This window comes from Cuculus canorus, chromosome 5, assembly GCF_017976375.1.
Source record: "Cuculus canorus isolate bCucCan1 chromosome 5, bCucCan1.pri, whole genome shotgun sequence".
NCBI classification, from domain to species: Eukaryota; Metazoa; Chordata; class Aves; order Cuculiformes; family Cuculidae; genus Cuculus; species Cuculus canorus.
In genome coordinates this window covers 41,249,915-41,263,013 of record NC_071405.1, presented here as the reverse complement: position 1 = coordinate 41,263,013, position 13,099 = coordinate 41,249,915, and the positions used below count along the sequence as shown (strand labels likewise).

Genomic DNA, 13,099 nt, shown 5'->3' with positions numbered 1-13,099 from the left:
CCTATTGCAAAACCAGCCCTTTTTGATGTTTCAGGTGGAGGACCTTTTCGAATACGCCAGCGTTAGCTTTCGCAGCATTGTTTCATAGAATCTAGAAATCTTGGAAAAGATAGAAAAAAATAGAATCTTGGAAAAGACCTCTTGTATCATCGAGTCCAACCATTCCTATGTAGGACTAAACCATGTCCTTGAGTACCTCATCTAGGTACAACGGCATTTCATCTTCTGTAAAAAAAGCAACAACAAACCCCAAAACACCCCTAACAGTCCGGCTTTTGTTTGTACAGTGGCCAGTGAGCAGCAGAGGCTGCGCAGCATGGCGTTATAACTGTGCAAGTCAGCATTTGAAGCCCCTTAAAGAGTTTGAGGAATCCTTCGGTCGATAACAAAAACCTCCAATCCTTTATTGTGGCAGTGGATTCCCTTGTTTTAGAAAAGGTTTTCTGCAGATCTGCGACTTAGGCTTGGATTGCAGTAATTAATGATAAGCTCATCATTGCAATACTTTCTTGAGTAAAATTAAAATTGGGAAACTGAGGCCAATATTTATCAATAGCCAATCAATGCATTAATGCTGAATTAACTCAGTTATTGTAGGAATTCAGTGACACGATTAATTAAGGAATCTTTAGTTAACTAGGTACCAATACTGTAATTAAAGAATTAGATAATTTCATATTACATTCAAACAGCTAAAGAACTGCAGGAATGTTCTAGAGCCAAGGGTGCAAGCAAGCAGCTTGGGTAGGCCCGAAGACATTCCCAGTGGAAGGTTCTTCCACCTCTTTTCTTTGCTTCTAGCTGTCCTTCCATTTCTGCCTAACAGTCCTTTTTGTAACATTAGGAGGTTAACGGCCTATGGCTTCCTCATACTTCCATGAATTCTTATTTTGGGACATGTATACTCATTGTAATGGTTACACTTAATTCTCAGTCTTCTAAAGAAGAACATAATGAACTCTGAAAGGAGACTAAAGGTATTCCTATTTCACGCTTTTGTTCTTGCGCATGATTGGTAACTGTCAAGTATTCTTTTAAGCTTTTTCTGACAATCTCTATTTTGTTAAAAGCTATATCTCCTTTCCACTTAATGATGTTTGGAGTAAACTCCAAACTTTGCCTCCTACAAAGATGTAGGAGGTTTTGCTCCAGTACATAATCTACCTGCACCTTTTTGCAATTGTAGGAATACACTGCAGCCCTGTTGAGACTATTTGTTGCACTACTGCATCTTCTGTAGCATGTGTAGAGTTTGCCCCTCTGCAATACTTATTATCTCATTAATGCAGTTCTAATAAATGCTGCAAACTCTGAATTAAATTAAAATTAGGACGGTCTTGTAAAAATAGATTTAGTTTCTTTGCAGCAATTAGTAAAGCCTTGAAACAGGCCAGAGTGGTGGAAGTACTTGGATCTCTTCCTCCACTGATATATATCAAAATAAACATACATTTAAATTACTTTACATCCTTGGATCATTAGTGCCCCTTTCTAAAAGCATTCATCTCCCATGATTAATGAGAGATTCTTTTTGACTACTGTTTAACCTGTCATAGCACAGTAGTAGACTTTAGGAGTAGGTAAGGCACAATCTGTGGAGTCATCTTGCTGTCAGATGGCTCCTACCCTGCAGAGAGCTGCAAAAATATATTTGCTGAATCACCCTGTCTTGATTTAAACACCCTGCCTAGCACAGAAGAGAGCTTGGAGAGCCAAAACTGAGAGAAGGGATTATGGCAGACTGAACAGAGGCAATAGACACTGGAGAGAAAGCTTAGGCTGAGATCTCTGACTAGCAATAAAATGTCTGTGTCTTCTGCCCTTGGGTGGGTATTAATGGAAACTGCTCTCACTTAGTGACTTGCCAGACATGCACAATGTAATTTGAGAGATAAAGCTTAGTTTGTCAATGACTTTTTCTGGAGGAGGAGGAGGAGGAACTTAGATGGTTGCTAAATGGAATCTTGGTTCTAAATAGCTAATGTGCTTCTTAGTTAATTTGTTCTGTCTTAAGAGACATTTTAAGTACAATGCATGTGGTATAGTGTCCTGTTATAGGAAGTGCCCTGTAAAATTATAGAGGAGTAAAAGTTCCTTTCCATATTTGTGTGGCAAAAATTATCTAATTAAAGAGGAATCTGAAGTTGGTACAAGTCCCACCACCTGAAAATGTGATCTTAAAATATAGGAAAAAAAGCTGAAGGTATGTACTGTATGTGGTAGGTTTGCTTATTTGCACATTTTAAAATGCATCAGTGGTTTCCTGCAATAGTGGACAGTGAATACAAACATTAGAATAAAGAGGTCAGAGTATCACAAATGTAATTAGGCACTCATTAAAGTCTTTGAAAAGATTGCTGGTGACAAGACCAGAATGAACAATTCACGGATTTTTCTACCCGTATCTGAACAAACTGAGCAACGGAGAAACTTGTTCTCTTCAGTGCAGCAGTATTCACATTAGACGTTAATGTGAATATTCACATTAGAAAGGCTGAAAGGCACACTCTGAGCAAAAGACAGAAAAAAATTTGCTGCTGCCAAATTTGGCCTTGAGCCAAGGGTGCAATTAAAAACAGAAACACCACACGTATACCTTGCCTTGCCATCTCTGAATAACTTGACAAGTGGGAAATTAAAAGCTCCATGTTGTACAGAGCAACACAAGCTCTGCACTCCAGAAAATTAAAATATTAAAAAAACTCCAAGATTTTGTAATGGGGATCTTAATTTTCATAGTGCTTAGAAAATCACATTTCAGACCAGCTTCCCTGATTACGTGTATGCATGCATGCACGTTTAAAAATAAAGAAAAGTAAAATACTCTGAAGTCTGTCCTCTCCCTTTTCCTACCTGACACAGGTGACTAAGGTGCTGAATGAGGACTATGGCCATTACATTCTCCTTCCATTGCCACGTCACTCCCACTAAGCAAGTACAGTAGGATTCACTTAAATGCCACCTTGATCGATTGCCAGGGAAGAGGTATTGTGCTGTGCATTTCAGTGATCACACAGATCAACTGGGACACCTTCGCAGAAAAGTGATATTAAAAAGGGTGCGTCCAAGCCTGACAACAGCATTCTCTGTTTGCTACCAAGGTTTCTTTCACCAGCTCTGCATGTATACTGTTATTTTTTTTTTTGCAAAATTGTGGGTGCAGAGAGGATAAATTTAACTGATCTCTAGTAGCTCTGGAGCTTGTTTTTTGTTACAAATCCTAGGAAAGCAAGTCTCTTTTTCTGAATCTTTGCTAAGATCATTGTTTTTATTATCCTACTGCTTTTTGGAAAAAAAAAAAAGGAATTCAAAATACGGGCAATTGCCAACTTCCTGTTTGGCTAGCAAGGTAAAATATTTTAGCAGCTTTTTAGAGGAGGAGTTGCCAATTTGTGTGTGCTTTTATTTTTTTTTTTTTTTAAATAACAAACATGTACATCTGTCAGCTACCTCACAGAAGCTTCACAACGCAGATATTTTCCTTGCTGACAATGCTGACTTCCAAGGACAGCTGAAACAAATAGGAAGAGAAAATTGTAACTGGAAGACCAGTTCAAGTATGGGAAAGTTTTGAGGGCTTTATTGCTGGAGAAGCCCAGTGACAGTCTTGCTCGAAGAAGGCAACTTCAAAAGTACAAGGCCAGATTGGATGGGGCCTTGGGCAGATCTAGTGGGATGTCCCTGCCCACGGCAGGGGGCTTGGAACTAGGTGATCTTTAAGGTCCTTTCCAACCCAAACTATTCTATGATAAGTGTATGAACTAGGTAGGAAAGCACTATAAAAATCAGGACAGCCTGAGCAGCTGCACGAAAGAACAATGATCACCCAAGACAAAAGGTGAGCCTGAAGAGAAGATTTCAAAGGCTCTGAAGCTTATGATGTCTATGAAAAGAATCCCATTGACTTTAGGAGACTTTTAATTGTGTTCAAAGAGAACTCGAAGACAGGAATGCTGTTATGCTGGAGCAGTAGAGAAAGATGACTTTAACAGCACTGATGTTTTGGATAAATGTTCTTCCAAATCATCTTAAACTTAAAACAATTGAAGTGACAATCAGACAAAATACGTAAATGGCAAGTACGAGTTAAACCATTTTGGAGGTAGAATAAGACCTGAAGGGTCTCTGCTCTGTTTGCTGCTCCATTATCTGACATGACTAACTGAATTTTAAAAAAATATTGAGGGAGGAAGCAGTGTATACCTGTGGGAAGCATATAGAAAAAATGGAAGATATACTTGAAGAATGCACGTCTGAAATGCTCCTAAGATCTATGCAAGGAGAGTTGTCCAGAAACAAAATGAGGTATTTGGGAAGGGAAAAGCGCTTTTTGTTTAGAATTCTTCTACACTGGTATAGTAGATAAACCACAGAACTGAATGAGGTTCTAACGAAAACGTAGCAGGAGGAGAAAAAGCCTGGCGGGGGAAGCCAAGATGTTATCATGGAGATGTTATAAAGAAACTAGAATCCAGGACAGTAATGGATTAACAGCATCTTCTCCATAGTTATATGCTACCTAGCTTTAAGCAAGTGCTAACTCAAATAATTGAAAAAATAATTTCTGTAAGCAAATTACTGTCACTATTTAACATTAACTAGCAACTTCAGAGGAAGTTTCACATTCAGGAAAGTGAAATCTATGCTGTGGTTAAAAATCATTCAGGTCTAGGGCTTCTACTGAAGTTTACAGAACTAGCCCTGGAGTCCGTCTAGGACTGCAGGGAGTTTGGAATTGGAGAACCTTATGTGGCTGAGAAGCAGGATCCTTTGACTGCAGTCTAGGCACATCCCATGCCTTCATGGATATCCTGAGTACACATGCGTCTTGGGGGAGCATGCTGGGAAGAAAACGCTCAGCTGAAAATGTCGAAGAGGTTTAGAATCTAAAATGGTGTAAAAATGCAACTGATCCTCTTCTGTTCACAGACCAAAGGATGGAGAAGTTGCCGTTGTGCCTTTGGCTGGCCATTTTAAGTACCACTGTGCAGTTCAAACATTCATTTATACAATTCATTAGTAATTAGCAGAATCATCAAATATTCAATACAAAATGCACTAAATGAGTAATAGCAAGCTAAAGGAAAAAGCGTTATAACCCACATTTCAAAAAGTTGGTTGTGGAATAAAGACAAGCTCTATATTCTTCCTACTACACAAAGGTCACATATAACTTCTACTTTACAACAGATTTTATTTTCTGCATACAAGATGCATGTGCTTTACTGACCTTAACATTATGTACATTTTCAATAGTGAATACAGACAAACTAGGGAAAAAAAATTACTAGGCCTTTCTGTTACTCCAAATATGTTCCTCAGAAGGAGGAATATAAATATAAAAATATAAAGATAAAGCAAACGTCTTTTAATTAAGGAAAGCAATGTGGTCTAATGGTCATACCAAGAACCTAAGAGTTGAGAGAACACGTGTCGCACTATGACCTTCTGCAGGTCACCTTGAGGCTTAAGAATACTGGATGAATATATTTCTGCATATTGGTCGCTTAGCTGTTATAAGCAATTGTGAAGCAGGTGAGATATGTTTTAGGATTTCATGAACTTCAGTTCATTTAATAGCTACTGCCAGTGAAATGCATCATTAGGCAATAGAGAACTGTCCTTGCAGACATAATGTAACCACACTACATCAGAAAGACTATTAACTCAGGGTTAAATTGTCATGTTAAAAACATCAGCCATGAGTAATGAGCACTGTATAGCTGTATTGCCTAATTGCAATCCTGTCAACAAACTCTATCTCAATTAGAAACCCTCTATTAATTCTCCTTGGCTCTGAACAGTAGATACAGAGCACTTTGGGTAATCAGCTACTTTGGGAGCAGTCCTGTTTCTGTGGATGGATAGCTCCAACAACACACAATCCTCTGCCATTAGCCCTTCATGTCTTTCCCACCTGTGTGTTCAATGCCTTGTAATTACTCACTTGATTGCAACTGCAGGTTGAGCAAAGATGATGACCTGTTCCCTTTTGCAACAAAGAGACTGTTAGCTTCTACTATGCAAAGTGTTCTGGGTATAGTTATGAGAGTTTTTAATAACAGCAACTACTGTATCATAGTGGAACTACCCAGTTTTTCCTGCTTATGTTAAGATACTGAAGTCATTTGGAAAATACTGTTCTTACTGTGGGACAAGTTAGTCAGCTCCCATTTAGTACTAAATTTTGCTGACTGTGACATATCCCAGAATGCAAGCTACAGTGGGTTTTAGATAGAGATCAGTATGCAGGACAAATTAACCAAAGCCTGGACAGTTACAATAAGCAAGAATCCTTATATGGATTTGCTGACTGAGCAGCACCTTCCCAAATAGAACTGGCAACTATTCAACCTGCTACTGTTGTTATGAAGGAACTTCTTACAGGTTGGCTTTTTTTTTTAAGAATGGATTTTTATTGACTTTCCAGATGACATTATTAATCCACGTAAACAGGATTTTTACTTTGCACATAATAGAAAGTGTAAACAAACTTCAGCATCAGTACTTGCTCACTTCTCCAATGGTGACCCAGCACTCGCCTTCTAAAAAAAAGTCCTGTTGTTTTCAATTTGCAATTCCATTCTGAACCATTTGTAGATACTCCTTGTATAGCTTTTCTTGGGTTTCATAAAGCTTCTTTAGCTTCTTAATTTGTCCTTTGCTGAGTTCTTTGCCTTCTGTATCATGGGTGGGAAATCCCTGGAATATTTAAAAAAAAAATAAAGAGAATAATTGAGATCAATTCTTGTACTCAATTTTTCTCCATATGGAGTAGTGTTTTAATAAGACAGGATGATAACGTCATAATGACAAACTGTCAGGATGGAGTGCATCTTGTCTAATTTTAGTGACCTAGAAGTTTGACTACTAACTATGTGTGTACGTTTCCTTCTTAGTTAATGAAGGGGCAATGGTTTTACTTATTTTCTGCCGTGTACTTAGTAAGGGAAGCTTAGAGAACTAACTTCTAGATGGTTATATTAAGAGAATACAATCTCTAAAAAGCAGGTTAAGAGACCATTTTTAATCATAATAGCATATTGAACCCAAGGCTTAGAGCATAAGAAATTATGACCAGACTTTTGTGGATGTTATCCTTGGCTTGCAGGGCTATTTTCTACTATTCACACTCTCCATTCTTACTTGCCCTCAAGGCCTGAATTTGCATGCGTGAAATGGACAGGCAGAAGCAGGATAAATGTCCCAGATCAAGCACTGACAAAGCAATGCTTTATCATTTCCAAGAAACACCTTTTATGCTCAAGGGGAACAGTCAAGAGCAAATTTATCCTCACAGCCCCTTCAAAGATCCAGTGGGCAGAACCAGAAAAGGAAGCACGGGGCCTCTTTAAAAAAAAACAAATAATATGGCTGTCTCCATCAGTTCTGGCAGAGTTGGAGAGTTTGTACTTGCAAGTGAATTCCTTGCCTTACAACAGAGTAATAAATCTGTGAACACACATCACATATGTTCCTGTCATATCTACAGGGGATTTGGCTCTGCAGTAAGAGGAGCCAAAGGAGACCAACGTACAATGAAAATACCCTTGAAATAATGGCTAACAGAGAGCCTTGCTACCCAAATGCAAGGTAGGTGCAGTAAAATTAATACATTGTCTTTTCTTTCTCTCCTCCACTCCTCCCACTACATTAATAGCACTGATGTGGAGGTTCTAGAATAAGATTAGCTACATACACATACAATTGAGCATGTACAACTAGGTAAGGAAAACCAGCCCCTATTGAAGGACTTACGTTTTCATCGAACAAGGAATATTTGTCATGTTCTGATTTAAACATTTCATGTGGTGGAATCTTCATTTTTGCCAGTTTTGCTGCCTGTAATACAAAACATCCAATAACTGTGTTAGATTACTGACAACCTGTCACATATGCAAAAGGAAAGGTAGACTATAATCAAAGAGCATTAAATTCACGATTGTTTATCACGTGAAAAGAAACTTTCAGTAAGGAACAACTCAGTAAGTCTTAGCTGTGCTTATCTGAAGAGGAAATATATGTTTTAAATATGTAGAGAAGCACTTAATAAAACAGATGTGTTGCAGGAACTCAACTCGCTTATATACTCCAAAACCTACATCTGATTTTTGCTAATTTGATTCCTTAGTGTTTAAAGTGTAAACTCAAAGTAAAGAGTTGCTATGAATCAAGAGTATCCAGCAATCAACTCACTGCAAAGGGAACCACCTTTCTCAACAGTTTCCTGCTGACAAGCACAGGTTTCTATGCAGGTCACAGAAGGATCATGATGCAAGTAACTGCACTGAAAATAAACTGAACTTTCACCTATGTGTAAAAATGCACATCTCAGAATTCTTTCCAAGTAAATTATGCCCAATGCAAGGGAATCACTTTTCTGAAAAAAATGCAAAAAGATACCTTGAATTTGTGGATGATAAATGCTATTTATCCATTTTTCTCTCTGTACATGATGCTTTCTAAAAGTTTACTTCCTCTTTTAATTCAGGAATGCATTTTCTGTAATGCTAGTCATCAGCATGGCACACAAACTTTTCTTTTTATAAGCTCATCTCCTCAGTCTGTCTACTCCTCATCCAAAGCCTAAAACCTTTGAGCTACCTCAATTCCAACTGTAGAGATAAAACGTGGTTTTACAAAACACTACATTTCAGAGTTCAATTATAGGGAATAGGTGGATTCTGAAAGACAAAAATATGTTTTCACACATACCTTCAACACTGAAGAGGGAAGAAAACAATAAATGACACAAGCAAAACCTTCTTTAACAGGCATGTAAGATACTACTTTGGCAATTAAGCATGTAATACTGTCTATAGACTGAAGTAAGCGGTACAAGTTCTAAGAAGCTTCTGCAGCCTTTTGTTGTGTATTCAGAGGTGGCTTCTCTGTGATAAGAGCTGAATATTCAAATCCAAACTGCAAGCCAAAGTAATTCTCAGCAGGAAATTATAGAGGAAAAAAACCAAATAAGTGGAGGCCCAGTTAAGGCCGGGCAGAGAACAGATATTCTAATGTAATGTTTCCTGCATGTGACCGTTGCTGCTAACACCTCTCTTCAAAAACAGATTAAAAGGGATCTAAACACTTACTTCCTGTTCTTGTTTTTTCCTAGCTGCTTCTTCTTTCTTCCTTTTTTTCTCTTCTTCAATCTATGAAAAGCAATATTAATGAGTAAAAGGTAACTAACTACTTAATTTGGTAGTTTTCTACGAATCTGAGCCAGCTAGCTCCCCTGGATACTGGATTACAGACAGAACTAGCAGCATGACCTACAGCAAAACCAGCATGCCTCATAATTAGGATTGTCTGATACTTCCCACTGTACAACTTTGACTTCATTGGCTTTTACTCTCAGTGAAACCAGTTCAAACTGTTGAGAATGCATTTTGCATGCAAAGTGTATCTATATAAAAGAATACCTACAAAGCCTGACTTCAGAAAAATTCAAATTTTGCTGATATTTTAAGCTCTTGCCTCAAACTGTGAAGATCTTCTTCTCAAGAAGCAGTTATATCTCTTCATGTTCCCAGGGAAACAACTTTCCAAGTTTAGCCAACTTAAAAAAAAATAAAAATCTCATCTTGCACTTGCTTGGGAGAGACCTATCGGTTCTCCAGGGGTTCTGCCAGTACTGAACAGAACACTGTTTTCAGGGTTCTACTCAGCAGCTATACACAAACTGTCCTCAAACGTCTTTTTGGTGAAAACATCTGGAATTGGCTGGAACTACATTTTGCTTCTCCCTTTTCTAAAAAAAAAATAAATTCTACATGGAAGGAGAAATGTTGGAAAGTTTTCCAAATATGTCTAGTCATGATGGAATTTTATTATTTGCATGTGAATTAAATATACAATCTTAATATAGTAACATGTGAATTCTTCCCCCACACTCTGCACATCTCATTCATCCATACTACATTAAGATTTAGGCAGTGCATTTTGTTCTCACGTATCAGATAAATACAGACTAGTTCTATGGAAAATGTCAAGTCCATTTGTACAGACAAAAGAAGTCTGAATTAACTTCTCACTGGAACTGTTCTTCCAGAGAAACAAGATAGTGTGCATGCAATAATCAACTTCTCTTAATTATATGAAGATCCTAAACAAATGAACAAACTAACAAAAAGCCTTAGAGGTATTCATTAGGTCCCAAACAAAATTATCAAGAAACTACTGTTTAAAAAATTCATTTTCTGAACACATTCAAATTTTGGTATCAATTATGTTATTTTCCTTGCTGCTAGTCTGCTAAGATTTTTCTTACAAATTAACAAAGAAATGTAAAAGTATCTAGAGCTTACACATTACTTTAAATTTAAAAAACACAGAATGCTTAAAATAACCTTTTTCTTTTCTTCTCTTTCTTTCAATAACGTGTCCTTATCCACTAATTTAACCACAGTTGGAAGCCCTAAAAAGCAAAAGCAAATGAATGAGTGTCCAGTGCTTGAATAGTCAAAGATAAATGCATTTACCCCATGATAACCATTTTCTTTTTGCAAGCTGAATGCAGAATTACAACTGAGTAAATACTCAAAAGTGACTAAGAAATTAGTCATACATTAGTTATAGAAAAAGATCAAAAATATTACAATGAACATTTTTATGTTCTATACATGTATTCCAGTATACAGTTCTAGAATACATATTCATACATCAGAAATGTGATATGCTATTGCTTTGCAGTCCTTGAGTTTGTTGGATAACTTTGGTTTAATCTTGACAGGTTGTTTTCCCACTTCTTGTGAAAATAGTAAGCTCAGAAAAATAGCTACATACAAAGTTGAAAGACATATAATTGAGTACCTTCATGATCTTCGAATCGAACACCAAGTTCAGGAAGGATGTCATCTCGAAGAGCATCACTCAACTGCAGCACTTCAGTTACTACAGAGCATTAAAAATACTTTTAGTAAAGTAAAAGTATACTTTCACCACATCTATCCTGCTACACAGTTATTTATATGCAGTTAAGAAATTGCCACTCTTTCACACAGATTAGAGAAAAGTCATTTGTTTTAAAGTGATAAAACTTTAAAGTAAGTTCTGCCTTCCTTCATCTACACAGAGAAGCAGCATGTTTCCTAGCATGGACTTGAAATTCATAAATTTCTTCCAACACTCACTGAGAGGAACAGAAAGAAAATCCAAGGCAATTCAGAAATGATGCAACAATTCTGCCACAATACAGTGGAAGGGTATATGACAGAGGATTTCTAATAAGAAGGGTTTAAGAACCCTAATTTTGGAAAAGCAGAAGTTAACATATTCTGTGCTACCTCTAACAGTGCCTTTGACAGACTTTGTTGGTTTGACAATTACACATACATTTGTCAGAGCATCTGTAATCCAAAGAGAGTTATCTTCATCACCAAGTCTGGCCAAGCTATTTTTTTTCAAGCAAGCTAGCTGCAGCAGAACAGAGAATCTTGATTTGGCTTTCTAGGTGGTGACCAGGACATCATGACTAACATCTTTTATTCCTGAAAACTTATCAAAGAGCCTTTGATGACAGCAAATGGTTAAGAACTCAAAATTTATCTGAAATAGATGCTAAAGATCAGATCTTAAGAAGAAAATAAATCTTAATACAAGTTATTTACTTTCATGAGAAATTGTATCAGCTGAGAAGCAGAAGAACAGTTAAGAGGAACTAAATGCATCAAGAAGACCCAGTGTGTAACTGCTGTGAATTTCAACTCAATAGCATTTTTTACAAACAGTCTTGTATTTAGGAGGAAACTCCAAGCATGACAAGCCAGATGCTTGGGTTAGACGATACCATATGCTTATAATAAACAAGTGCCCTCCCTTCAGCAACTCTCAGCTAGTTAAACCTAGGAAGTAATAGGGGTCTCCAAGGTAATAATTCTGGCAGTGGAAGATACCTTCCTGACACTGTACTGAACACTGCATGTATCAATAGATACAAGTACCATCCCCGAGCCTTCATCTCAGAGCCTCAGAGTGCTGAACAGTGAAAAGAGCACCAAGTACCCTAATACCATTAAAAGGAAGAGCCACCCTATTTCACTGCATGGTAGCATTCTGCAATGCTGTCTTTGTATAGGAAAGCACTGCAGTTTATAAAAGCCTTCTGTCTGCCGTGAACCATCATTATTTTTCTTGAACCACAGCACTTTTACAGAGGGAATGACATTCATGTTTGATGACACTAAATAACCCATTAAGATAAACAAGTGATAAAATTACCCCACTGGCTGTTAGCACTAAAAGATGTTAACTTTAACCTAGACAAAGGAATTACACATATCAAATCAAGAAGGTATCAGATATATATGTACTGCCTATTCAATAAAATAGCATCCGTTCAGTTATAAATATTTACTTATCTGAAATAATGAATAATTAAAAGTTTAAGAAGAAATCCATCAAGATATAGAATAAGGAGAAATGTATAAGAAAGTATGTATTATTTATGAAAGGACAAATCCTTCGATCAATCCTGTCATCGAGATGAGCCAACACCAAGCTTCTTAGGGCTGAAATGTGCCTGTTCATTGCATGTGGTACCTGCGAAGCAAAGATGTTTAGGGATTGGGTAGAGGGTTGTTTATGGGCTGCCCCAAGACATAAGCCGTTATCCTCACTGAGGACAATGACCAGGAAACCAGTGGGATAGCACCTTCTCACCAATGCCCATGAACACCCTGGCAACTAGGCACTCTTTGAGCCCGTGACTATTTCCTAGACTTCTTTTCACATTTTCTGTGAATTTCAGGCCAAGGACTCTCAGGATATGAAACCCATGTTGTGCTATTGTAAATGGGAACACTGTGATGAGAAGGAAAGGGGGGGGCCCTTAAAAATTGGCAGCAAAAGACAGGAGCAGGCATGGTTACAGTGATCAAGTCTGTCTCAATTCTAGTCAACCCATGTTATGTTAGGAACAGGGCAGAGGGTTTCCCACTGTGTCCTAGAAGCAGCTTAGAACAAGTTACCACATGGCACCAACACCCAGATAAAAGCAGAGTTCAGCCATAGACACCTTTGCCACAGGGTAGTCAATTTAAGCAGATGTCTTGAGGTAAGTAACCAACAACTGAAGACATTTGCTCCTGTCTGAACA

General features: G+C 37.6%; 1 protein-coding gene across 2 annotated transcripts in view; it reads right to left on the bottom strand.

Annotated features, from left to right (window-relative positions):
- Window positions 1–5,220: 5,220 nt before the first annotated feature.
- Window positions 5,221–13,099, bottom strand: part of CARS1 (cysteinyl-tRNA synthetase 1) — a 36,348-nt gene continuing 28,469 nt past the window's right edge. Inside the window, exons 19-23 of one of the 2 annotated variants that reach the window (XM_054067518.1) lie at window positions 10,816–10,896; window positions 10,353–10,420; window positions 9,096–9,155; window positions 7,759–7,842; window positions 5,221–6,702 (exon numbers count right to left, since the gene is read on the bottom strand). In XM_054067518.1, coding sequence (XP_053923493.1) covers window positions 6,568–6,702; window positions 7,759–7,842; window positions 9,096–9,155; window positions 10,353–10,420; window positions 10,816–10,896 — 428 coding nt within the window. In that variant the 3' untranslated portion in view covers window positions 5,221–6,567. The remainder of the gene's footprint in view (window positions 6,703–7,758; window positions 7,843–9,095; window positions 9,156–10,352; window positions 10,421–10,815; window positions 10,897–13,099) is intronic. The other variant, XM_054067519.1, reaches the window with a different exon arrangement.